The sequence below is a fragment of the Cyprinus carpio genome, chromosome B16, assembly GCF_018340385.1.
Source record: "Cyprinus carpio isolate SPL01 chromosome B16, ASM1834038v1, whole genome shotgun sequence".
NCBI classification, from domain to species: Eukaryota; Metazoa; Chordata; class Actinopteri; order Cypriniformes; family Cyprinidae; genus Cyprinus; species Cyprinus carpio.
Genome location: NC_056612.1, coordinates 12,426,717 through 12,454,165, shown reverse-complemented (window position 1 = coordinate 12,454,165; position 27,449 = coordinate 12,426,717). Strand labels below are relative to the sequence as shown.

Here is a 27,449-nt window from a genome sequence, read left to right as displayed (position 1 = left end):
ATATACTAAATGTCAACATTATATATTTCATCAGGTTGAGGATCTGACAGTCAAGCTGAACTCACAGGAAGTGGAGCTGACACTGAAGAACCAGGCAACTGAGGCTCTCATGGCCAGGATCGGCCTGCAGACAGAAAGATTGAGCCAGAAGAGAAAGGATGCTGACCTAGAGGAGCAAAAGGTAGAGCAACCAAAGTCTTACAGCTGGAAGATCTGAGATGTATCTTTACTGAATCTCAGCATGGTGCTTTAATATTTCCCCATCAAGTATGAGAGTGTTTATTCATCTGCAGGTGGCTGCCATGCAAGCAGAGGTGTCACGAAGACTGAGAGAATGTGAACGTGATCTGGCTAAAGCTGAACCTGCTTTAGAGGCGGCTACAGCTGCTCTGCAGACTCTCAACAAGGTAATATTTCAAATGTACTAAAGAAAACCTTATAGTTAGGGAGAAAATTATTTGTTTAAATATATACATATATTACCGTTCAAAGTTTTTCTTTTATTCAGCAAAGATGCATTAAATAGATTGAAAGTGGCAGTAAAGTCATTTGTATAAAGTAATGTTACAGATCATTTCCATTTCAAAGAAAATTATTTTGAACTTTCTATTAATCAAAGAATTAAAAAAAAAAGTAGCATGGTTTCTACAAAATTAAGCAGCACATATCGTGTGGTGTTGAAATGTGGAGTGGTGTATTATCTGATATTAATTTTTTTTTTAAATCACACGGTACTATAATACATTAATTATAAATATTTAAAATATAACAATTAAAGAAAAAACGTTATGTAATGTATATGTAATATTATACTTTAAATTAAATAAGAATAAAATAAAATGGAAAAGTACCTTTGTGTTTCAAAGTGCAAATGTTGCAATTTTAAAAAGAAATGGCAGGCAAATTTGTGGAAAATATTTTGTCCTTGCCCCATAAATCACAGCCCAACCTGTTCAAATATTTGTGTCACCTGAACTTGATGGTTGAAAGGGTAACACTTACTCAATTAGCAGTTCATGAAAGATCTTTTTTCTTTCTCCTTTGTTTCTTGTAGGTAAATCTGACAGAGTTAAAGACGTTCCCGAATCCCCCCGAGGCTGTGATTAACGTCACCGCGGCTGTGATGGTGCTGCTGGCTCCATGTGGGCGAATTCCAAGAGACCGCGGGTGGAAGGCCGCCAGAGTCTTCATGGGCAAGGTGAAGGCATTGCTATGACAACAACACATCTCATTCTAGTGTAATCCACAAGCAGGCCTTGACCCGCAGACCCCACTAACCCGGTGTAGTGTCATGAATACACTACATTATGAAAGCACTTGTGTGGAAGAGAATATTAAATACATGTCACATGAGATAGACATGGAAATATTAGGGAAAGGCTGATTTATGAGGTCAGCATGAAGGGGAGGAGATGGCTTTTGAAAGTTTGTTGTGTGATATATCGGATGGATAAAGAATTGGGATTCAAATTCAGAGGTGGCAAGTTGAGTCCTAAAGTAGGAATGACCCAGGAATGCAAAAGGTCATAATTGTGCTTTATTACTTCGGTGGCCTTGAGTGCAACATTTCATCCTGCGTTGTTCCAGGTCCAGCATTTGTACATTTACTGTACTTTAAGCTGCTATGAATAAAATGTGCGCAATTTAGTATGTACTTAACATTTTGTGTGTACATAATAAAGCATCATAGCTAATAATGTCTAATAATAAGCTAATAATATTAGTTTCCTTTAAATTATTATTTTTTCTCTAAACTAGCTTTGCATTTTTGTTCCTTAATGCACTGAAATATATACACTACAGTTCAAAATATTGGGGTCATTTTTTAATGAATACATTTATTCAGCAAGGGCACATTAAATGGATCAAAATTGTCAGTAAAGACGTTTATAATGTTAAAAATATTTATATTGTAAAATAAATGCTGTTCTTTGAAACTTTATATATTCATCAAAGAATACTTTACAAATATATCAAAAAATAAAATTTAAAGGAAGTCTTTTCTGCTCACCAAGGCTGCATTTATTTGATCCAAAATACAACAAAAACGTAATATTAAACTGCAAAAGTAATACGATATTAAGACTTTGTAGCATCATCAGTATCTTTTATTGTCACTTTTGATTAATTGAATGTGTCCTTGCTGAATAAAATTATTAATTGCTTTAACTTCTTTCCAAAAAAAAAATTAAAATAAATAAAATCTTACTGACCACAAACTTTTGAATGGTATTTCTCTTTCAGATAAATGCTGTTATTGAACTTTCTATTCATCAGAGAATCCTAGAAAAAAAATGCACACAACTGTTTTCAACATTGATATTAATAACAGTATGTTTCCTGAGCACCAAATTTACCTATTAGAATGATTTCTGAAGAATCATGTGACACCGAAGACAGGAGTAATGACTGCTGATAAAAGGAATAAATGTAAAAAAAATAAAAATAAAAAAAATAATAATAATATATATATATATATAAATGGCATTTTAAGTTATTAATATATTATTAATATTGATAATTATTAATAATATTTCACAACATATATATTTATATAATATTGTTCACAGTATTATTTAGTGTATTTCTGATCAAATAAATGCAGCCTTGGTGAGCATAAGAGATTTCTTTCAAAACCATTAAAGAAACCTTACCGACCCCAAAATTTTGAATGGTAGTGTATATAATGTTTCTACAATATTTTGTACATTTAAATTAATAAAGGCAAACATCATAGGCTTGTGTACATGTGATATAATAACGCTGTTGTTTTTTAGGTGGATGACTTTCTGCAGGCCCTGCTTACTTATGATAAAGAGCACATCCCTGAGTCCAGTCTAAGTGTGGTGAAGCAGGAATACCTGAGAAACCCAGAATTCCATCTCGATCACGTCTAGACCAAGTCCTACGCAGCTGCAGTCCTCTGTGCATGGGCCATCAACATAGTGCGCTACTATGAGGTGAGGGAGAATGTGACGAATGAGACCCCAAAAAAAAAAAGTATTTGAAATATAAATATAATATAATATAATGCATATATAATGTAGTTTGAGGTATTTCATTATTAATTCAATTAATAATATATTCTATAAATGTTATAGCATTTTAAAAATGTTAAAATTTTAAGAAAAATCTAACTTTCTAATATAGAATTATACATTTTTACTTACATTTATTTTAGTAACATCAATTAAACTTTAATAACATAAATAAAAAAGCTAAAAATGACATCTTACTTAAAAAATGACATTTCAAATGATAATTTGAAATATTTTTGAAAATATTAAGCTGTAACTTTCTTTAAGTCAAAGAGGTTTGTAGCTTTAAAATCAAAACAATCCTTTATTTCAAGAATTCATCTTTTTGTTTATGTGTAAAGAAAGAGAATGTCTGTGGGGTTTTTCAGGTTTATTGTGAGGTTGCACCAAAGCGTCTGGCTCTGGCACAAGCCAATACTGAACTGGAAACTGCTACTGCAAAACTACTCAGTGTTAGAAAGAAACTGGAAGTGAGTGCGATTAAAAAAAAAATGTCTTTCCATTCACCATAACCATTCAATAATATTCCATATTAAGATATAAAGTAGTACTAACTCATAGTGGCTTTGTACTGACAGGATCTGGACAGGCACCTGCAAAGCCTAACAGCTCAGTTTGAGAGGGCGGCGGCTGAGAAACTGCGCTGCCAGGAGGAAGTGACACGCACCAGCCAGACCATTGAGCTGGCCAATCGGCTGGTGGGAGGCCTGCAGGTACTGGGCGGCTGTGAGAGGAGAGGGTCTGGGTTTAGGGAAGCGCACTAACAGACCTAATCTCAACATGAGTTTGGCTTGATTTGAAGGGGAGGTGGCCATGGCTTAAATGTTTGGCCAGACGCTCAGATTGAGTGCTCGGAAGGAAGGGGCGCACCACGGCAAATGCACCATTGATCTGGGCAAGGGGCTAGATGGCTGTAGGCCAGTTCGGGACAGCGAAACAAGAAGGGCATTTATTCATCTGCTATCTGTTTTCCTGAACGAGGCGATTATGAGGGATGAGCTGGATTTGTGTGTACATGCCCAACTTGAAAAAATAAACTTTAAATAGTTTTCCCTTTTTCACTCCCCGTGACATTGGTCATATATATCCCGGCGAGATTATCTAAAATCTTTACCGCCGTTAATGCAAAAAATAATAATAGCGTAATGTTTCTTTTAGCGCTTTTATTTAAAACGTTCGACTTTCTTATTCAGAGAAATGAATAGGGCTACAATGGGACAGCTTGGCTTTTAAAAATATCAAGACAAATGATTTGTCTTTATGCCATTGACCTGGAAGCAATAGTGTTTAGACTAATAAATCAGCCCGTCTATATGTAATCATTAACTTACCTCAAAGCCTTAACAGCTGTTGGAAATTAAAAACGCTTCACCCAGGACTGAGTGATATTCCAAGCAATCCATAATGCATTAGGCTAAAATTATAGTGATTTTTAACTGTCGGAGAATTTATTATGCGACATGTTCTAGAAGCTCGGCCCCTGCAAAGGCAATGTCAGACAAGATTTATTGTTGCGGGAGCATCTCTGCGATATTATTGAAGTCTTAAATGAGTGCTAAATTGATGCTGAGTGAAAATGTAACTAAACTTTCAAAGCCAGTTTAGGTGAATTGTGACTGTGTACATTATCGCTCATGTTCTGTCTGTGTTTATGATCAATTGGGAGGAGAGAGACAGCGGAAGGGTTAAGAGTGAGGTTTATATCTGGGTCTGAAATCTTTAAGTGTTTCTTCTCTTTTTGTCTCAGTCGTTTTGTCTGAATATTACTTTGTCGTTTTTGCACATATATGTACACTACTAAAACTTCGGGGTCGATAAGTTTTTTTTTAATGTTTTTGAAGTCTATAATGCTCAACAAGGCTGCATTTATTTGATCACAAATACAGAAAAAACACAAATATTGTGAAATACTATTACAGTTTAAAATAACTGTTTTCTATTTTAAAATATAGTTTATTTCTGTGTATAAGGTTTTTTAATGAATTTCTTAATAATGTGCTAGTTAGCAAGTTTTACAATGGTTGCGGCTAAAGTTTACAGTCTCTCAGAGAACTGTGCGTCACCCATAGACTGTATAAAAACATGGACGTAGTGTCCGTGACGTCACCCGTAGATTTCCGAAGTGCGTTTTTAAAGCCTAAAGTAGGGGCAGCCGGCCGTTGCCATCTTGACATCTTGGATAATTGAAAATGGGCAAAAAGGCGGGAGCTGGTTGCTGAAGCCACACCCACCTAGCTCGATGGCAGTGTCAGCAGCGGCAATCCACCTGTCACTCAAGTGGCCGCGCCCTCAATTATGCAGAACTTTAATGCTTAATAAAATTTAAACGGATGAGCTATAAAAAAAATTCACTCCCCTCACAGTATTCATGAAGGGTAAAATTAGCTATATAGACCAAAATAATTTTTTGAACCAGGCTGTAAACATGTATTTTTTTTTTCTGCTGTAAAGTTGGGCATTTTGACATGGAGAGTCTATGGTATTGACTCCCTTTTGCAGCCAGCCTCTAGCGGCCAGTTGACAAATAACAGTTTAAGTTACTTCCTTTTCGGCTTCAGAGAGAGAGCAGGGAGGTTGCCACTTGGCATAGCCCCACAAAAAAAGGGGCAGGATGTGCAGAGCTCATTAGCATTTAAAGGGAAATGTACCAAAATGGCTTGCTGTAAACAGAGTTGTTTTACACTACCATTGAGAAAGTATGTTATCATGTCAACTTGTGGAAAATGAGCATCTGATGACCTCTTTAAGTTTTGCTTAATTTAATGCAGTCTTGCAGAATAAAAGGATTAATTTCTTTCATAAAAAATTATATTTTACTTTCTGGTGGTGATATTTTACATAGTGACATTACATTATTTTCATGATTAAATTTAGAAATGTAATGATGGTGAAAAAAAAAATCTTATTCTCATTACTGTAATGAAAAAAAAACGTAAGTATTTATACATCATGGTTTTATTTGTCAAACTGCCTTTTATATTGAAATAAAATTAGTGTAATACAGCATTTTCAAAAATCTAAAAATAAAATAAAATATATACAAACTATAATATAAATATATAAAATACATAATATATAATTGATATAAAATAAAATTACTGTGTAAGAGTAATGAAAATTGATACAGTAAAACATCTGATTGTTACAAAAATATTCAATGAAATAGAAATTTGTACAAAAAAGCCACACTTACAAACATCTGAATTTCATTGCATTAGATACAAAATACCAAACCAAGTGACTTCTGCAAACAAATGGCTTAAGCTTTTCTAAACGTCAATGGCATTCATAGATATAATAGATCTTAAAGTGTGTAGTCATTTTCGAAGCCATAGTCATCTGGCATTTTCTCACTGTAGGCAGAAAACGTGCGTTGGTCGGAGGGGCAGCTGGAGCTGGAGTCTCAGCTGAAGACCGTGTGTGGTGATGTGCTTGTGGCTGCTGCTTTCGTCTCTTACGCTGGATACTTCACACAGCCGTACCGTCACCAGCTCCTTCATGACATACTCATTCCTTTCCTCCGAGAACTCCAAGTATGATTCCTGCCCAGCCTGTCCATGATTTGAATTAAATAGTGTTTTGCATTATGTAATTCTTAGCCACATGAATGTTTTATTTAATAAAAATTTGATGTTAAATTTCATGTTACGGCTTTTGCCAACTCTTGTTTCACTTGTCAAGGTTAAGAGTGTTTTGGATCATTGTTTCTTCCTGAGCTGTCTACTGTAAAATCCTGTTACTGTACTACTGTGTCTGCACTCCAGTGGAGCGTTGAATTGAATAGCATCACTGTCTGTCTTCCTCTCCTCACACTTCGCGATCCAGACCCCTATCCCGCTGACAGACGGTCTGGACCCTGTACTTACGCTGACTGACCAGGCCACCGTGGCAGGCTGGCAGAACCAGGGCCTGCCAGCTGATCGGCTGTCTGTTGAAAATGCAGCCATCCTGATGGCCAGCCAGCGCTGGCCTCTGATCGTGGATCCTCAGCAGCAGGCCAGCAAGTGGATCCGAAATCTGTACGGGCCCAACCTGAGGGTGCTGCAGTATGGCCAGAAAGGGTGAAGTGATTTTAGTTTGGACAAAGAATATTTATATGCAATAATATAAAGAAAGCAATGAGACTGACTTGTCTTGTCCTGGACTGTTAATGTTATCATACAGGTATCTGGATGTTATTGAGCAGGCTTTGTCTGCTGGTGAGGTGGTCCTGATTGAAAACATGAAGGAGAGAGTGGACCCTCTTCTGGAGCCACTGCTAGGAAGGCAAACCTTAAAGAAAGGAAGGCAGGTTTAACCATCTCCATGATTTTTACTTATTTTATACCACTGATTCTCTCATTGAGTGCATTGCAGTTAAAATTGCTCAAAAAAATGCTTTTTTGTACTGCAGCAGATTTTAGCTTATGATCTTTACTGAGCTCTTAAGAGCCCCATTTTTTGCTCTGTGCAGTATGAAAACTAGAATGGAAGATGAATTAGGGTTGTGTGATTTGAATAGAGGTGAAGGCAGCTGTATTGATTCTGCACTCACAGAAGCTGATAAATGTGCATTTGTTTGCTTTTTTTCTTTATGTGTGTTGAATACGGATCAGTTTTGGGCAGCCAGTGTTGTGTTTTAACCCTGAGACAACTAATAGCATCACATTATAGAATTTATGATTTAATAAAATATATATATATATATATATATATATATATTTTTTTTTTTTTTTATTATTAAATTATAAATTCTATAATTTTGTTTAATCAGTTAAGTTATTTAATCTCCGTATTTTTCTTCTTCTTTTTTTACAGTACAGACAACTAAATAATATGGGGTCTTCATGTTTTTTTTTTTTTTTTTTAGTTTTTTGTTTCTGAATCTGAATGTCCTAAGAAAACTAAATTATATCTATAAGAATTATTTGGTTTTGTACTATACCAACACTGTTACCAAAAACCTATTATTTTTAATGAACTTTGATTAAAAATGTTATTTACACTCAGTTTTCTCTGAATCTGGATAAAATTGAGCTAAACCAGTTTGTCACTAGAGAGGTCATAGTCTTAAATATTTATAAATCATTAATTTAAAAATTTTACTGTATGAGTACAATTTTTCAGATTTTTCAGTGAATGTCTATGCATTTTTTCTTGTTTTTTCCAGCATGCTGAGTTATTAATTTCTCAGCTCTTATTTATCTCTTTCTAGTATTTTGTCCTTGTAGCATTGTACCACGGGGACACCCACAATCCCCCTCTTCTGACCCATAACTGTGGCCCGATGTTTAATTTGATTACAAGTTTATTCCAGCGCCTGACCCATGCACACACCGGTCCATTCCTGTGATTAATCCGGCCCGGCCACGGCAGCCATGATGGATCTGGTGCGGCTTCTCGGCTGAAGTTCATTAATAATTGGAATGTTGCAGAGTGTGAAGTAATGAATACTAATTATTCCTTTCATGTCTGACGGAGGAGCATGAGCCAATCCATCAGCTGGGACTTTAATTTGGTGAAGTAATGGTTCTATCAATAGTACATTAATTCCATCTTTTGAAGAAATAGAGCCGGAGAAGACCCGGGCCTTGGCGGAACCTTTGGCATGAGAGTTGTTGCCGCTGGCTGACAGGCACGGGGTAATTAGGGAAAAATTAAAACCAGCCACTTTGGCCAGCCAGCCCTGATTTAGTTGAAATGCAGATTGGGATAAATATTGGCTGCTGGGAATATCATCTTCCAGTTTTATTTAACGCCTTTGCCTGTGGTGGCTATTGGGAGCATTTGTCATGCTTTTCTGTTTGCTTCAATTAGACATGTTGGTGAAACTGGTGTCTGGTATGGGTGGAAATGCTCTTTCCGGCTCATTGCGTAGATGGCAAGCTTTTTTCACAGAGCGCTGTTTAGTATCATTTAGTGTAGTCTCATTCTGACTTCATAACCCAGTGTGGTGTTTCTACAGGTACATCAGACTGGGTGATAAGGAGTGCGAGTATAACAGCGGTTTCCGTCTCCTTCTACACACTAAGCAAGCCAACCCTCACTTCCCCCCGGAGCTGCAGGCCCAGACCACACTTATAAACTTCACAGTGACCCGCGCTGGCCTGGAGGAGCAGCTACTGGGGCAAGTGGTCACACATGAAAGGCCTGAGCTGGAGACGATGAAGGTCAGTTACAGACATGGCTCATAATGATCTCACATTATATGAAGAGCTAAATAAATTAGATTTGCATTTCCCAAAGGATTTACAAAGCAGAATAGTGTGAACGTTTTTGGTAATGGTTACAGCTTTGCAAAGAAGAAAAGACCAGAAAGAAAATAATGTTTTTTCTGTCTTTCAGAAATGGGAGATTTTCAAACTTGAATCTTAACTTTTTATTTTAAACATTTCTGAAAAAATTAAAATTAAAATAAAAATGCAAATAAATGAATAAATAAAAGCATATAATAAAATATTTGTGAATGTCCCCCATTTTTTATTCATTTTATTACGCTGTTTTATGTATTTTTCCTGTTTAATATTAAATACAATCTCAAAAATGTTATTTAATAAGACAACTGTCCTTACATTGTCTATTTTTGATTGCTTCAGTTGGAATTAAGCACCCAGCAGAACTTGTGTCAGATTGAGCTGAAGAGACTAGAGGATGAGCTGCTGAGCAAACTGTCAGCAGCAGAGGGAAACTTCCTGCGAGATACAGCCTTAGTGGAACAGCTAGAATATACTAAGAATACAGCCAGACACATCCATAACAAGGTATGGTCCAAACTGTCCATTTATCTTGTTGTTGCTTGCTCAGATCTCTCTTTTTTTGCATTGTTCATGCAAGATGGACTCACAACTAATGTGTGTGTTTGTGTGTGTGTTAAAACAACAAAAACAATACTGAAACACAATAAACTTGAAAATGTAATTACAACACTGAAATAAGAAAAGATTATTGGCATTTATTCCAATAGCATGCCATAGTAAAGTGTATAATCATTATGTACCTGCACATTCTTTTAAGAATTAGTATCTGATTGTATATCTCAACAACTGTGATGTTTACACAGGCTGTTGCAGCTCGAGAGAACGAGATGAAGACCAATGATGCGCGAGATCTTTACCGGCCAGCGGCAGAGAGAGCCGCCCTACTCTACTTCACCATTAAAGAGCTCCACAACATTAACCCCATGTACCAGTACTCCCTCAAGGTAACATGCTATACTGGAAAAAGTGAATACGTGTAGTGGTTGCCCTGAGTAATTACTACACAGTATCTACATTACCATTCAAAAGTTTGGCATTGGTAAGATTTTTTATATTTTTATTGTTTTGAGTCTCTTATACTCACCATAGCTGAACAAAACACAGATAAACAGTAATATTGTGAAATATTATTACAATGTAAAATATTGTTTTCTAACAGCCATTGTTTTGAACAGCCATTCAGTATCACATGATCCTTCAGAAATCATTCTAATATGCTGATTTGGTGCTCAAGAAATGTTTATTCTCATTATCTGATTTTCCAGATTTTTAATGCATAGAAAAGTTCAAAAGAACAGCATTTATTTTAAATATAAGTTGGTTTGTAACCATTTCAGTCTTTACTGTCACTTTTGATCAATTAATGCATCCTTGTTGAAAACAAAAATTACTGACCTCAAACTTTTTAACTTTTGACTTGTTTATTTAAAAATAATATTTTTGCTGTAACAATATAGGTTGTTTCAGTCATATTAAACTATATTTTGGCCTAAATAAAACATGTTAATTTACTTTAAAATCATACAATCAAGTTGTGCCTGATTGTACATGCACAAGTACCCTTTCATTATAAAAAAATAAAAAAAACGGCAACATCATAATCCCAGTAATATAAATATAATATCATATCACCATTGGTAGGAATTCCATTATACTGTTGGGCCATAGCATACATTAGCATTCCCATTCATCTCCATGAAAGTTGCAGAAATGCTGTATCTTTGCTTCACATTTTTAGGTGTTACCTCAATATATTACAGACAGGGAAAACAGTAGGCTGTTCATAGATAAATCCATTACACACTGCATATGTTCCACTATTCCATTCTAAGCAACATGGTTCCTTCTTTTCCAAATAATGCTATTATTTCATCTCAACTGAACTTTATTTTACATTTAAGGCCTTCAACAAAGTGTTCCTCAAAGCCATTGCGAGAGCTCCTGGTGATGAAGACGTATCAGTGCGTGTTTTATCTCTCACTGAGGCCATCACCCACTCGGCCCTTCAGTACACCTGCCAGGGGCTCTTCCAGAGGGACCGACTTACCTTCCTCACCCACACCGCTCTCCAGGTGAGTGGGACGGGACACCGGCAGAATAGAAACACCTCCCATCCACCCACCACCACCTCCTCCCTTCCTCCTCCTGCACTTTGTCATTCACATCAATCACTCCACTTTTCTGCCCTTACATTAAGTTCCATTAGGCCCTGTCAGTGGAGTCTGGTCCGTTTCTATTGATTAACTTTCACAGCCCGGGCACCCCTCTCCCTCAACTGGTCAGCTCTGACAGGAGGGTGGGCCGCAGTGGCAGAATGCAAATACCTGTCAGGACAGCACCTGTTTTCCCTGCTGCTGTCTGTCTCCACTGCCTGTCCTTCACACGTCCACATCAAACAGAGTAAAGCTGTTCTGAGATCCGCTTGTCCTTCTCTGATGGATGGAGACATCTGTATTCAACAGACCTGAGGTCTAATGTCCTCATTACATTGCGCCTCTGGTGTTTTATTTAGATTCTTCTGACGAGGGGCTTCATTGAGGCTCAGGACCTAGAACTTCTGCTGCGATTTCCTGTAGAGGTTTGTCAGGGCAGTCCCGTCTGCTTCCTGTCTCCACAGGCCTGGGGTGCCATTAGGGTAAGAACTGCCTGTGCCTGGAAGTCACTCTGTTTCATGTGTTCAGATGTCATTTAGCATTGCCATTTAGAAAATGATTAGTTTGTAGCACCTTTTCAACCTCTAAATAAGTCAACCCATCTAGCCCAGGGGTGTCTGAAATGCGAAGGACCCCCAAATATATGTGACCCCTTTCCTAAAATATAAAGGTGGCTACATTTATACTCTGATATTATAAAGACAGCGTGTTCTGTCCTAGATTTAAATGCCTTTTATTTGGTCATTGCTGTAGATTATTAAACGATTATATGGAAAATACTTGTTTTCTTATTTTGTATCAAGTTGACAATATATTTCTTAGAAAAATAGTCTTTTTAACCACTATTAATTGTATCGTATAAATGTAATGTATAATTAAACAAATATAATATAAACAAGCGCTGGGAAACTATTTTTTTTTTTTTACAATAATTTTAGACAGTCTTAAGAAAGCAGATTGAAACAGTAATACTTTGTTGTAAATTAAATTAAGTTCTGTGAATTTAATGTAATAATTATTTTTCATCATTTAATTATACATTTACATTATTAATATCATCTGAATAATGTATTGTTAAAATATGTGACATATATAAAATTTGTATAATATAATATGTATGAATATCCAACATATTTTACATTGATTTTAAAACTGATTCTGATCATTTTAACAGATATCTTAAAGCAGCATATGGGTTTGTATAAGTAAGGATAATTTAAAAATAATTTTGAATTTTGGGTAAACTTTGCTAGTAAATAAGATTTCACAAGAATGTGAATATTCATAAAAAATATATGGAAGATATAAGAATTTAAGAAATTTAAGAGGATTTTAAAAAATCTTTAAAGACTCATCTTTTTAAAAATGCTTAGTGTAATTGAGCATGTTTTATATTGTTTCTTTTTTGTGTTGCTTGTATACTATTATGCTTGCTGTTGTGGCACTTTGGGTTAAGAAAATAAATATTATATGCTATTAATATCATTATTATTGAATATAATAGTTCAGTGTTTTATAAAAATATTTTTGAAGATTGATCCTTTTTTCCCCCCGAAGTACCAAACCTAAAACCTAATTCCATTACAGAGCTTGTCCATGCTGGGTGCATTCAGGGGTCTGGACAGGGATGTGGAAGGTTCTGCCAAACGCTGGAGGAAGCTGGTGGAGTCAGAGTGTCCAGAAAGAGAACGTCTCCCTCAGGACTGGAAGAATAAGAGTCCCCTCCAGAGACTCATCATTCTCAGAGCCTTTCGGCCTGACAGGATGACCTACGCTCTCCGGTAATGAGCATTCTTCAGAGAACAACTGATATCTGTCTAAAATTTTACATTTAAATCAGCTGGAGGTGGCTGGGTTTGAAATACCAATGTTTTGGTCCTTAAACATTGTCTTTTTACACCAGAAATTTTATTGAGGACAGTCTGGGCTCCAAGTATGTAGATGTCAGTCGAATGGAGTTTGAAAAGTGTTTTGAGGAGTGCAATCCCTCTACACCGGTGTTCTTCATCCTTTCTCCTGGAGTCAACCCCGTCAAGGATGTAGAAACACTTGGTAAACACAGAATCTCTGTACACTTAGCCTAACTTTTAACATAATCAGAGTATTAAACTTATATCTGTTAACTAGGGCTGAAGCTTGGCTTTAGCACAGACCGGGGGAACCTCCATAATGTATCCTTGGGTCAAGGACAAGAGATTGTGGCTGAGAGAGCGTTGGAGACCGCAGCCAAAAAAGGACATTGGGTCATACTGCAGGTAGAACATTCTTGGTTCATTTCTTACCAAGCCAACCTACAATAAAGTGTTCAAAACATGGACAAAATTAGAAACTACAAATGGAATAAATGTCAAGTGTTACCCTGGAGAGCAGTCATTATTTAGAAATATTTGACCACTTAATGCCACAACGGACCAGACAGAATAGTTTTCCAAAGGACTATTTTGCCTAAAAATGCTTCTGATACATATGGATATGTGACCCAGTACCACAAAACCAGTCATAAGTAGCACAGCTTTATTTGTAGCAATAGCCAACAATACATTGTATGGGTGAAAATTATAATTTTTTCTTTTATGCCAAAAATCATTAGGATATTAAGGAAAGATCATCTTCCGTGAATATATTTTGTAAATTTCCTACCGTAAATATATAAAAACGTATTTTTTTTATTAGTAATATGCATTGCTAAGAACTTCATTTGGATAACTTTAAATGCGATTTTCTTAGTATTTTGATTTTTCTGCACCCTCAGATTCCAGATTTTCAAATAATTGTATCTCGACCAAATATTGTCCTACCCTAACAAACCATACATTAACGGAAAGCTTAATAATTCACATATAATTAAGGTCACATATGTATGTTCTTGTAAATTTCATTCCTGTTTCAGAATGTTCATCTGCTGGAGCGGTGGTTGGGTCGTCTGGAGGAGCTGTTGGAAAACACAGGCAGTGATGCGCACTCAAACTACAGAGTGTTTATGAGTGGAGAACCGTCCTCCAGCTCCCATGAGCACCTCATCCCTCGCACCATCCTGGAGAACGCCCTCAAACTCACTACTGAACCACCCACCGGCATGAACTCCAGCCTACATGCAGCTCTGGACAACTTCACCCAGGTCTCCACACACTTGACATAGACAAAATCAGTGAATTCACATGCGGACAAGTCAGACATTCTATTCTGCTTACTATTAATAGAAAAAGTGGAAACTAGTGATCGTATAGAATGAGTAGAATGAAGTGCCAAAAGAATGAGGTGTTCACACTTCTGACTCTTAATTTCCATTCTGCAGGACTCTCTGGAAATGTGTTCTCGAGAGCAGGAGTTTAAAGGACTTGTGTTCTCACTGTGTTACTTTCACGCCTGTGTGACTGAGAGGAGGAAGTTTGGGCCTCAGGGTTGGAACCACAGATATCCATTTAACAATGGAGATCTGACCATCTCTGCCAGTGTTCTGTACAACTACCTGGAGGCCAATACCAAAGTAAGAGACCAGCATTTATTAACCTGAAAAAAATATAATGATTCCATCATAATATCAGCGAATTATATTTTTTTTGATAAGTTAATACTTTTATTAAAATTATATTTTAAAATATATTGAAATAGAAAACGGTTATTTTAAATTATAATAATACTTGACAATATTACTATTTTTACTGTATTATTACAAGACTACAAAAAGTGTGAATGGTAGTGTTTTAATATGAATGCCTCAGTTGTCCTAGCTCAATGTCCATTCGTGACCCCCCCCCACCCCCTCGATTCCCTCAGTGCTTCCTGTTTTAAGATGTAGATACTAGATGCTTATGAACTAATTAAATTCGTTTTTAATACTTTTCCCACAGTGCTGTATAATTTCATCACACAAAGCGAACAGTCACAATCTCACTGTGTCCAAAAAAATCATGTTTTCCTCTCGCAACATCACTCACAACCAATTATGGCAGCTCTAGATTTCACCCCTCCCCTCAAAAAATGAATGTCCTTCATTATGTTAACCAAACAGTAACCTGTATGTGCGTACACTGAAGATTCATTAGGCGGCAAATGAAGCGTCATGCTAAATGTAATTACACGCGTTGTGCGTGACACCTTACAACGCTTTATAAGTGATCACTGCAATTAGAGCTGATGAAAGAAGCAATTTGCAAAACAATACAGGTACAAATGATGGTGAACCTCTAGCGTCTGTCATCGGTTATAAGACACACGCTCCCTTGTTCTTCTCTCCTTTACAATTACACATCATTCGCTCTATTCTCAGGCCAGACTTAAGCCAAGCACAGCAGGAGTTCAGGAAGAGCTTGATCTTTGCTTGAATTATACATGAACGGAATTTCTTTTTGTCTGGTGTAGAGCCATTTGAAATAATAAACTCACTACAGGATGCTCCCATCACCCAACATCAGTTCCTCAACTCATACTCGTGAGAAAATCCCTGCATCCAACATCCAGCCCTTTTAGCAGTTTTCACCATGTATTTTTTTTTCCTCTGTCAGAACTTGCCAACCTGGCTGAAAATAATGCTGTGGGTATGAAACGCAGGGCACTGAGGGATCAGTTTGTGCTGGAGGTTTGACATTTTGGTGTGTTAATATGTGTGGCTCAGGTACCGTGGGAGGATCTGTGTTATCTGTTCGGAGAGATCATATACGGAGGACACATAACTGACGAGTGGGACAGGAAGCTCTGCCGTACGTACCTCCAGGAGTTCATCAATCCCAAGATGGTAAAGACATTCAGAGCACTGTAATATAGTACAATGCCTTACCAAACATAGTTGATCAAAGCACTGTTAAATCATCTGATTTTGCTTCAAGACAGAATTAATGTACATTTTAAGGTCATACAGCTGAAAACAAACGTTTCAGAAGTAGAATTTGAAGTTGTGCGAGCACTGGCTCAACAAACTAAGAGATGCACACCAGTAGTTCTCAACTTGAGGGCCTCTACAACCCTGCTAAAAAGACATACTGTACAATCAAGATATATTTTTATCCAACAACAGCTTTTGTTTTTATTAAAGAACATACAGTCTTTAACCTTTAGAATCACAAAATGAATTGCATTTAATTAATTTACCTAAATAGACACAAATAGAGAAATCAATGTAATTGTGAAATATTAACAGACAGGTCTTTTGCATTTCTTTTGTATTGTTGATTTAGTTTTGAGATGTTGGCGTTGCACTCAAAAGTGGAGGTAGATTAATGTGAGCTTGTGGGCAGGGACAGGATTTAAAGGGACAGTTCATCTAAAAAGGAAAATTCTGTCATTGATTACTCACCCTCATGTCATTCCAAACTCGTAAGACCTTCGTTCATCTTCAGGACACAAATTAAGATATTTTTGATTAAATCTGAGAGCTTTTTGACCCGCATAAACAGCAACACAACTACCATGTTCAAGGCCCAGAAAGGTAGTAAGGACATTGATAAAATAGTTCAAAAGCAGAGGAATGCACAAGTGTGTGTCGTGATACTCTTGTGAATGGCGGCTGAGCTTGAGAGACTGAGTCGTTTTGTTTTCTTTGCGCACAAAAATGACTCTTGTAGCTTCATAAAATTAAGGTTGAACCACTAATGTCACATGGACGATTTAACGATGTCCTTCCTACCTTTCTGGGCTTTGAACATGGTAGTTCACTTGCTGTCAATGAAGGGTCAGAAAGCTCTCGGATTTCATCAAAAAAAACTTAATTTGTGTTCTGAAGGTGGTCTTATTTGTTTGGAACGACATGAGGGTGAGTAATTAATGACAGAATATTCTTATCTCTTTTATCTCTTTAAGTGAACTAAATGATTGGATGAGTCCTATACACAGCACATCATCAGAGAAATGTTTGTTGCTGCACACAAAGATCGAGTTATGATATCTTGATTAAACTTGGTCAAAAATGTAAAAACAAAATAATTAAAACATATGGATGAATCATTCACAATAAGAAATGACATGCATTTACTAAATAGATAGGGCAGAATTTCATGTAATGTTGACTTTGTCTTACTGTTAGGTATAAAGTAGTAATTATGAGAAATAAAGTCAGAATTACCTTTTAATGTGTGTGATATGTGGAAGTGTGTGGATTTTTTTAGGTTTTGTTTTGTTTTTCTGAGAGGTGTCGTTTTTTTTTGTGTCTTCTTGTGCTTCATTCATGTTCTGCAGACAGCATGTTAAATGTTTGTCTGTGGACCTCACACAACTACCTTTAAACAGATCAGTTTTGTACATGTAAATACTGCAGCTCTATGGGGCGCTCTAGTGGTGAGGATCTACATTGCATGACACAATTTTCCTTGCGATGCAGTTTATAAGCATAGATAACAAAATAGAAGCTGAATGTATTAAATGTATTTTTGTTCACACACACTGAAGACACATTTGTTGTGTTCAGGCCAGGGTGTATTCCTCGACATCATATTTTTAATGCTAACGTTTTATCTTATCTTAAGTGCATCTTTTCTGGAGTGGTGTTTGTGCGAGGTAATTAAGGCAGTGGTCAGGCATGCAGCCCAGTGTTTCCTCACTGAGTCTCATTAGGCCCCAGGATGAGCAGCCATCAATCACAGAGCTTGTCTTTAGCCTTTCCACAGAGCTGCATTACTCTCCCCGTGTCCAGCACCGGCCCTGCTATCGATTACCACACACACCTTTATCCATTACTGAGCAATACTCAAAGGTTTAGCGTGGTGAAATGTTATAATGCTTATCAGGACAAAATATTGTGCAGAAAAAAAAACAAGTTACCGTATTTGCAACCTGAAATCCTGTTGAGTCACTTGACTTGTTGTTTGAATCTGTCTTTTGGTTACCAGACAAGATCTTTAACCACCATTCTCACCCTCTCCAACATGAATTCCCAAAAGTCTGTCCTCTCATCTTCCTGATACTCCATGATCTCTCTCTGCAGTTTGAAGGAGAGCTGTTCCTGTGTCCTGGGTTTCCAGCTCCTCCTGATCTGGATCTAACTGGGTATCACAGCTACGTGGATGAGAGATTGCCCTCGGAAAGCCCTGGTCTCTACAGCATGCACCCTAATGCTGAGATTGAGTTTATGACGGCCACGTCTGATGCCCTCTTCAAAACTTTACTGGAACTCCAGCCTAGAGACTCATCAACAGGAGAAGGAGCATCACAGTGCACAGAGGAGAAGGTAAAACTATGTATCATTATTATTATTGTCATCATCATCATGTGCAGCTATTTCAAATGTAGTCACTTTTGATACGAAGTTTTTACTTTTTCTTGGTCAGGTGAAGAGTGTTCTGGATGACATGCTGGAGAAGTTACCGGAGGAGTATAATCTGGCAGAGCTTATGTCTAAAACAGCCGAGAGGAGCCCCTACATCCTGGTGTGCCTGCAGGAGTGTGAGCGAATGAATCTGCTGCTGGCAGAGATGCACAGATCATTAACAGAGCTGGACCTGGGACTGAAGGTAGGAGACGAAACAATCAATACAGATGATAAATGATTATTCAGAACCAGCTGTATTTGAATACTGCACCTGCATGGATTTCTTAACTTTGTTTGGGGAAATCCCCTCTGAAATGTCTGAATTTTTAAAAAGTTTTTATACTAATGACAATAATTGTGATTCATGAATATCGATTAGGTACCATTGATATTGCTTGGTATCCTCTATAATGAGTCATATATTAATTAATATATTTATTTGATCAACAATAGAGACAAACAGTAATATTGTGAAATATTATTACAATTAAAACAGTTTTCTATTTTATTATACTTTAAAATAGATTTTATTTCTGTGATGCAAAGCTGAATTTTCATCCGCCATTACTCCAGTCTTCAGTGTCACATGATCATTCAGAAATCATTCTGATTTATTATCAATATGCTGATTTATTATCAATGTTGGAAACAGTTGTTGCTGCTTAATATTTGCTTTGTGTAACCTATGCTACTATTTTCAGGATTCTTTGATGAATAAAAAGTTAAAAAGAACAGCATATTCAAAATAGAAATCTTTTCTAACAATATGTCTTTACTGTCAATTTTTAATAAAATAAAATAAAATATTATATATATAACAATTATTTATGAAACCAATTAACATTCCACAAGTGATGTATTATTCATTATTTTAGAGGCGTACTGAACTTGTATTGAAGTTTTGCATTTCATGTGAGAAAACTAAAGAGCACTGTTGCTAAAATCTGCCTTTGCTCTCTATCTTATACATGCACATGCAAGCAAGTACATGTACAGCAAGTGTAAACTGTATGACTGTTCTCTAACATGGTATTACAGGGTGAACTGAGTCTCTCCTCAGACATGGAGCAGCTCCAAACTGCTCTGTTCTATGACAGTGTTCCAGAGAGCTGGAGCAGGCTGGCCTACCCTTCAACCAAAACACTGGCTCTGTGGTACAGTAACCTTCAACTTCACATTACAGAAAGAATCTATAACACTCAACTGTTTCACTGTAAGGTCTACATAATCATATCCTGCAGGTTCAGTGACGTTCTGGCTCAGTGTCGAGAGTTGGACACATGGACACAAGACTTTGTGTTTCCTGCTGTGGTTTGGATCTCTGGACTCTTTAGTCCTCAGTCATTTCTCACAGGTAAGACAAATGCACACATGAACACATCCAAAACAAGACTTGCTGCCGTTGTACTGAAAGCGTTCTGCTTTGCAGCGATTCTGCAGAGTATAGCTCGAAAAAACAAGTGGCCTTTAGATCGGATGAGCCTGTCTGTGGACATCACCAAGAAAACCAAGGATGATTATGGCCATCCTCCTCGAGAGGGAGCGTACATTCATGGACTCTTCATTGAGGGTGAGCATAAACTCCATTCCAATGTGAATTTCCTGTTTGTGTGGATGAATGTGACAGCTCTCCTCCTGCAGGTGCTCGCTGGGATAGTTCCTCAGGTCTGCTATCAGAGGCTGTTCTGAAGGAGTTGACTCCAGCTATGCCAGTGCTGTACATACGCGCGATACCCACTGACCAGCAGGATGTGAGGAACACCTACGAGTGCCCAGTGTACCGCACCAAACTCCGCGGCTCCACCTACATCTGGAGCTTCCCTCTCAAAACACACCAACCGCCTGCAAAGTGGGTTCTGGCAGGAGCAGCACTGCTTCTGTCAGTGTAAACAAACAACCGACTCCATTCTGCTCACAGAGGTTGACTCATAAGTTATATGCTGATCGAATTTTGATGTTTTTGTTTTGTATTAAATGCAAATAAGATGTTACGTTGTCTGATGCAGGGCTGCACGATTAATCAAAATAAAACCAAAATCATAATATGACTTATCAAGTCGCAAATGCTGCAATTTAATTAAATATAGATATACGCTGAGTTTCAGGTGAAGCACATCTTTTACACACAAACCTGTCATGATCCATGTTTTTAGTGGCTCAGTTCACAGTAAATGATTCTGCTGTGCATTATGTCGTTCATGTATTTGGAAACACAACATTCGCCAGCCATCTTCCCAAAATTGTAATGTAAGATTATAAACCAGTCGTTGTCATCATAAATAAATACATTTGCAGTACTGCAATAAAATGCAGTTTTCTGACAAAAAAGCTTGATAATTCAGTGTTTAAAAATGTTATTATTATTATTATAGATATTTTTTTTTCATTTCACAGTAAAATATTTCAATAGTATTTTTCCTTATTTTTGTATTTTGTTTAGAAGCTAGTAACTAAACATTACATATTATTTTTATTCTTAGTCATTTTGATGTAGAATCTCAAAAATGGGGCCAAATTGTCCAGCCCTACAAACAAGTACAGCAACCGTGGATTTTTTAATTTTTTTAATCAGAACAATCAGTTTTAATTTTTTACCAAATCGTGAAGCCCTAGTTTTTCAGAAACCTCAGTATACTGTAGAAAAGTTACCGTTACTGACATAAGTGTTGTAAGTATTAACACTTTGCAATATTAATGTTATTAGCTTGCTTAAATTTAAAACTGGTTCTAGACAACTCTGTGCTCACTGAATGACACAATCTCCTCCAGTGCCGCTACAATGAGACTCCCAGTAGATTATGAACCAGGCTGACACTGATTTTCAAATGAGGTGTGTTTGACCTTCCTCTCCTGCTGAATACAGATAGATAGTGTGATTCATCTCACGTCGGGACAGAAACCAATTTGTTATCATCTCTGAATGACATGCTTGGTCCTGTCCATTTTTCCCCCCTCACGTGTCCCTTGATGGGATTTAATAACTAGCTACAGTATATTGCTGTACTGAACAAATGTGATTTTGTTCTATAGGTAAACTATTAAACATCATATTCTACACAGTACACAATCACAAAACACATCTGCTGTTGGTCTGGGATTGTCCGTATGGTTCTTTGCTATGACGCAGACCTTGTCAGGAGACAAGAAAATGATACATCTGTCCCGGAGAGGGAAATGAGAGGTTAGCACAAGCTGTGGAGCTGTTCTTCCCCTCTCCGTGAGTCCAGCAGCGGCCTCGCAGCAGGTAATAATGGCCCAGAACAGGATGGATCTGTAACTGTTTAGACAATTCCTCCTCATTCATGCTGAGACACACTGTAAGCCATTCGAGCGTCACAGAGACTATTCACACTATTACTGATGCATAATGAGGTCTGTGGCTTAGGAGGAAGTCACGATTTGTAGACCCAATGAATCAAAATGAGAGTTTTGTGGCATTTCCTGTTAGTCTCTATGAGCTTATGTACGCGTAATAGTTAACTAACCACTAGGTGGCGGTAAGTGTCTAGTTTACTTTTAACATTTTCAAGCATACTGTATAAAAATGAGTAAAATATTACACAAAAGAAGGATTTTACAGCATGGGTGCACCTGAAAGAAAAAAAAGACACTCAACTATTATTATTTTTTCTTTAATGTCAGGCTCTTTGTGAAGAAAACTAGTGCAAACAGCAGCTACAGTCAGTCACTGCTAACATTTTTTTTCTGAAGGTGAGATGTACACCTTGCTATTGCTTTACGGCCTGTTTATCATTATTTCTTAAAAACAACTTATTCGTATTTACAGAGTTCACATGTGAACCTCACAGGCATTATCAGACTGGTCAATCAATGGCGTTGCCAAATCCTTCAGACCATCTGATCACATTTACAGTACAATACATATTTTCTTTGTATTTAAAACTTGTTTTGTCTTCCCTTCTGAATCAGGGACAAGTTTGTTGTTTAATAAATATCTCAATGTCTCACAAGTCAAAGTACAACTTGTACAAGAAATCTATACATTTGCTTTCTTCAAGCACCATCTCATGTAAGCATTACAGAACCATTGCTCAGTTATTTTCAGTAAGGCTTTTCCAATAAAATACATCCATAATTTAAAACCCAATTATTTCTATGACAGTCTGCTAAATAGATTACACAGATATAGTTTTTTCCCCCTCAAAGATATGCATAATTTTAAGATGTCCTTACAATTTATGCAAGTTCAACTAATTAACACTTTAATCTAAACTTCTACTAGCTTCTGGTAGCAATTCTGCACCTAAAATACAGTGTGCTGCCTTGGAATATCTTTCTGATTGTCTACAAACTGCTTGTTGGCCATGATCTAAAAAGGCATCACATTGTTTTGTGATTTGTGCATGTAGCTCAAATTTCAGACTAATTGGACTACACAGAAATATAGATGTGCCTATTAATTTCTCATATATGCATATGCTCTTATTTATTAGTGAAGCTACATATTTTGCAGTGGCAATCTGCCTCAAAATAACTAAAAATCTGCCCTTCACTACTGAGTGAAAGTGTGCTGTATGAAGACATCTGAATTCTCGACATCATCTTTCTGTACTGTAACATAAAGAATACTGGATCACTGTAATGTTTCCTGTTATAACTGTTCAGTGAATTCTTGCTGTTTCAGAAGCCTTGTTGTTTTCTTGCATGATTCGGCTTCTTTGTTCCTTTCATATGGTGGGCTGAACTGGCTGAGATTTCTTTGGCTGTGCGATACTCTGCATATGTTCTGTGTGGTTGGCGTGATTGTGTCTCCCCCTAGAGGAGGACTTACTCGTCACAGTCTTGCGTTAGAGGAAGGACGCTGTCCAGTCTTCAGTAGTGGTTTTGGGATCTATCAAATTGTTTTATGTCCTGGGCTCAAGTCTATGTGAGAGCTCAAACAGAGTCTGTTGATTGTCGATGACGTGCAGGTAATTGATGTACGTTCTCACTTCCACGCTGTCCTTCTGGGACAACATGTTTCCTAATGAACAAAAAGCCAAAGATAATTATTACACCCTATGGAAACCGACACAACAGTAGTAAGGATGACTTTCAGTGTACTTGAAACCACTAAACTGGGACAAAACTATTTTTTGAGTGTAGAGACAGATCTGGGTTATGCAGTAATGTACGGTCTATGTGTTCAAATTCAAGTGCAAGTGGTCATTGTTAACACTAACACTTTCTGCTATCTAAGCTTAAAATGAAGAGACAACTTCTGAAGAGACCATTTGTAGGCTGATTCCTCTGAGAAGTGTAAACATTGTGGTGCTATCAAAAACGTTTTGGTTGTTTGAGCAGTCCGACCAGCAACTACCCATAGCAACACTGGCTCAACCAATGGCATGAGTTTGTGCCGGGGTTATCTGTTTATCTGGCCAATGGGAATTTGTGGGTTGGATGGGAAACCTGTTTGAAACAGGTTGCAATTTTTTTTTGCAACTTCATATTGGTTCACAGTTGCCAAGGCCGCAGTTTTCTCGTGGAATTGGGCTACTTTAACACTGTTGCCGTGGGTTGTTTTTCATGTCCATGGGTTTAAGCGACCCCAATAATGTGATATTTAGCCCCTGGGATGTGAATTTTACTAGAGAACCTCACCAAAAACATGCATTTTACTCCCTGGAATGCAATTTTTACTAGGGGACCCCCCTCGAAATGCCTTTGGGCTAGTTTTGAGTAGCAACTACGCAGGTTTTGTTGTGTAAACCTGGCAACCCTGTTTGGGGTCAGTTGGGCAGAGATTACACACTTCATCAAGGTAAGAAATATTTAAACTTATAAATCGGTGTGATCTGAGCACTTACCCATGTGATCTGTCCGACACTGCCTGATAATCCGCACTGTCTCTGCTATCATGTGCTGTACAGAAAATACATTCACATTAGATTGTTTTGCTTATTTGATAGGACATGATATTATAGGAAGAGTTTGTCCAAAATGAGATTTCTGTCATTGTTTACTCACGCTCATGTCATTCCAAACTTGTATGGATTTTATGAAAAAAAAAAAATAATAAATATATATATATATATATATATATATATATATATATATATATATATATATATATATATATATATATATATATATTATTTTTGCTGGTCTGGAATGACGTGAGGGTAAATAATGAAAATTCTCATTCTTGGGTGAACAAGCTCTTTAATTAAAAAATAAATAAATAATAATACATCTATAAGTTCTAATTGTTCACTTACTAGTTTGTCAAAGTTGACTAGGTTGTCAAGAAATGTTTTGTTGCCCTCATGAATGAACGTAATATCTGTTCAGATAGAAATTGTTTAGACTTAGTACACACATTACTTGTAAAACAGCAAAAAAAAAATAATAATTCTCTCAAGGAGACCTGTGACAGTAGTTTAGAAATTTTTCTAAATATATTATTCATTTAAGCATTTCATTACTTTTCCAATCATGTCGTCCACATAAATCCAAACCCATGGTGTCACGTGTGAATTTTTAATAATCTGATGATATGTATGCTACGAAGCATAAATTTGCTTACTGCACCTTTCAGAAGCAGAGGTAGGAACGGGATCTTGGGAGACTTCATCTTCCTGAAGGCATCTCTGTAGGCTTTGTGATTTAAAGAAGGGTCCTGTGGGTCATGAAAAAGCATTCATGTGTACATATTTGTGCGTTTGTTTTATTTTACACTGAAACCATCTGGTTTGTCTCAGATCTCTTCCTCTGTAACATCACCTGCTGTTTCCTCCCTGGAGGCCAGAGGCTCAAATATGATTATGGCTCCATATATTACGTCCTAATGTGCCGTAAACAGCACAAAATTCTCTAGCAGGAGGTGAACTAGCAGGAGGCAACTTAAGATTTGGCTGAGACAATCACTTACCGTCAGACTCTCCAGCTCGGAGAACAACTTCCTGAACTTCCCAGGGACTTTCTGAAATGAAGACAAAAAAAAACAGAAGAATTGAAGCCAATGCAGTTCCTGTTTAGCAGAGTTTGCAATACACTCTAGTTTCTTGCTTCAAAAAACATAAACTGACGTTGGAATTCAAGTGCAACACTATCACGTCTTAATATTTAGTAGTATATTTCTGTACATTGGATTTGGTGTTTTCCTACCTCCCATGTCTGAGTGAGTCGACTGACGGCGGGACTGTTCAATCCCATAATAATAGCAAAGAATGAGTTCAAGTTCCTCTGTGCTTTACAGCTAAATAAAGAAAGGAAGATAACATGAGCGTGTTTACAACCTGTTTGCAGGCCCAAGTTAAAAAGTGTACAATATTCTTGAGCTTGGACATGGCTGTGGTCCTTCAGCACAAGTCTGTGAGATCATTTTCTGTTTGTGAGGGTATACTTACTGTGCTGCGATCTTGATGAATTTCTTGAAGAGCTGCACACGTTTGCAGAGGGTCGGGCACAGGAGCACTTCGGTCATCACCCACTGCTGAGTCTCATTGCAGCGCTGCAACAGCTGCTCCAGCGCCACCGTGTGGCCAGTGCTCGTGTCACGGCTCAGAGTAAAGTATACCAGCTCTTGCTGCAGAGAAAGGAAAAATGGCATGGCTGTTGAATATTTTAGAAGATTCTTTTTAAAAAAAATAAGTATTAAATTAAGACAACTGAGTATGTTTGATTACAAATCAACCATGTTCTTAAAATGACCGAACTCATGTTGAATTCACCCAAAAATGTAAACTCTGTCTTAGTTTACTCACCCTCACGTTGTTCCAAACGACGAATAGATTTAATTATTTTTCATTTTAGTTTCATTCACATGTAAACTCTGATCAGCACACATACACAGAGAACATTAAATATGATTAACCTTAACACAGAGAGAACAATCCTCTATGTTTTGAGTGAATTTGCATTCAGTGGAGAGACAAAAATCTTTCAGATTTCATAATCAATATCGTTATTTGAAGATGAACAAAAGTCTTTTGGTGGGTAAGAAAATAATGTCAGATATTTCAGTCACTTTATTTAACGGTTCAGTTCTCATTTATCAACTATGACTTTTGCCTCAAACTCCTAATTGGCTGCTTATTATTAGTTAGTAAGGTAGTTGTTAAGGTATTAGGGATGTAGAACATCGTCATGCAAAATATGTGCTTTATAAGCACTAAAAAACAGCCAACATGTTAATAATAGGCATGCTAATAAGCAACTAGTTAATAGTGAGAATTGGTCCCTATACTAAAATGTTACCAAATTTGATTATATATATATATATAATATTTAAACCTCTACTATATGAAAACAGATATAATGCAATAATTCCACTCAATGTGATCACTTCCGCACACCCAGTCAGTAATGACAACGATTTTACTAAATTTGCAGTACAAAAATTAACAGAATGTGGGATTCGGGTCACACTGTATTTTAAGGTTGTGTTCTCACTACTAACTACTTTTACCTCAATAAACACCTAATTTGCTGATTATTAATAGCTAGTAGGGTTATGGTAGTTGTTAAGTTTAGGTATGGGGTTAGATTAAGGGAGCTAAAATATGGTCAGGCAGAATAAGCCATTAATATGTGCTTTATAAATACTAATAAAAGTTTTAATATGATAGTAATATGCCTGCTAATGAGTAACTAGTTAATAGTGAGAATTGGTCTTTAAAATAAAGTGTTACTGATTTGTCATTTTTAAGTGAACTAACCCTTTAATGTTGGGTTATGTAGCATTAGATAGCTAAAATGTATCTCAAGTGTTTTGTAGCAAATACTTCCTTTCATTCCAGACAGATAGTATAATAAAGCAACACAATTTTATTTATTT

General features: G+C 36.9%; 2 protein-coding genes across 3 annotated transcripts in view; one reads left to right on the top strand and one right to left on the bottom strand.

Moving 5' to 3' along the window:
* Window positions 1-22,140, top strand: part of LOC109096412 (dynein axonemal heavy chain 11) — a 66,119-nt gene extending 43,979 nt beyond the window's left edge. Inside the window, 26 exon segments of the mRNA XM_042740804.1 lie at window positions 35-181; window positions 294-407; window positions 1,055-1,198; window positions 2,778-2,960; window positions 3,407-3,508; window positions 3,617-3,751; window positions 6,398-6,571; window positions 6,864-7,099; window positions 7,203-7,325; window positions 8,983-9,187; window positions 9,614-9,778; window positions 10,078-10,218; window positions 11,176-11,346; window positions 11,787-11,909; window positions 13,015-13,208; window positions 13,331-13,479; window positions 13,555-13,682; window positions 14,318-14,545; window positions 14,723-14,914; window positions 16,043-16,162; window positions 18,344-18,586; window positions 18,687-18,869; window positions 19,706-19,821; window positions 19,909-20,021; window positions 20,097-20,237; window positions 20,309-22,140. Of these exon segments, the coding sequence (XP_042596738.1) occupies window positions 35-181; window positions 294-407; window positions 1,055-1,198; window positions 2,778-2,960; window positions 3,407-3,508; window positions 3,617-3,751; window positions 6,398-6,571; window positions 6,864-7,099; window positions 7,203-7,325; window positions 8,983-9,187; window positions 9,614-9,778; window positions 10,078-10,218; window positions 11,176-11,346; window positions 11,787-11,909; window positions 13,015-13,208; window positions 13,331-13,479; window positions 13,555-13,682; window positions 14,318-14,545; window positions 14,723-14,914; window positions 16,043-16,162; window positions 18,344-18,586; window positions 18,687-18,869; window positions 19,706-19,821; window positions 19,909-20,021; window positions 20,097-20,237; window positions 20,309-20,556 (4,218 nt within the window). The 3' untranslated portion in view covers window positions 20,557-22,140.
* A 143-nt stretch (window positions 22,141-22,283) lies between these two features.
* Window positions 22,284-27,449, bottom strand: part of LOC109072204 (rap guanine nucleotide exchange factor 5) — a 55,193-nt gene continuing 50,027 nt past the window's right edge. For both annotated transcript variants that reach the window (XM_042740805.1, XM_042740806.1), the window contains 7 exons: window positions 26,020-26,198; window positions 25,778-25,868; window positions 25,542-25,592; window positions 25,202-25,289; window positions 24,889-24,953; window positions 24,478-24,532; window positions 22,284-23,651 (listed from right to left, as the gene is read on the bottom strand). In XM_042740805.1, the coding sequence (XP_042596739.1) occupies window positions 23,533-23,651; window positions 24,478-24,532; window positions 24,889-24,953; window positions 25,202-25,289; window positions 25,542-25,592; window positions 25,778-25,868; window positions 26,020-26,198 (648 nt within the window). In that variant the 3' untranslated portion in view covers window positions 22,284-23,532. The remainder of the gene's footprint in view (window positions 23,652-24,477; window positions 24,533-24,888; window positions 24,954-25,201; window positions 25,290-25,541; window positions 25,593-25,777; window positions 25,869-26,019; window positions 26,199-27,449) is intronic.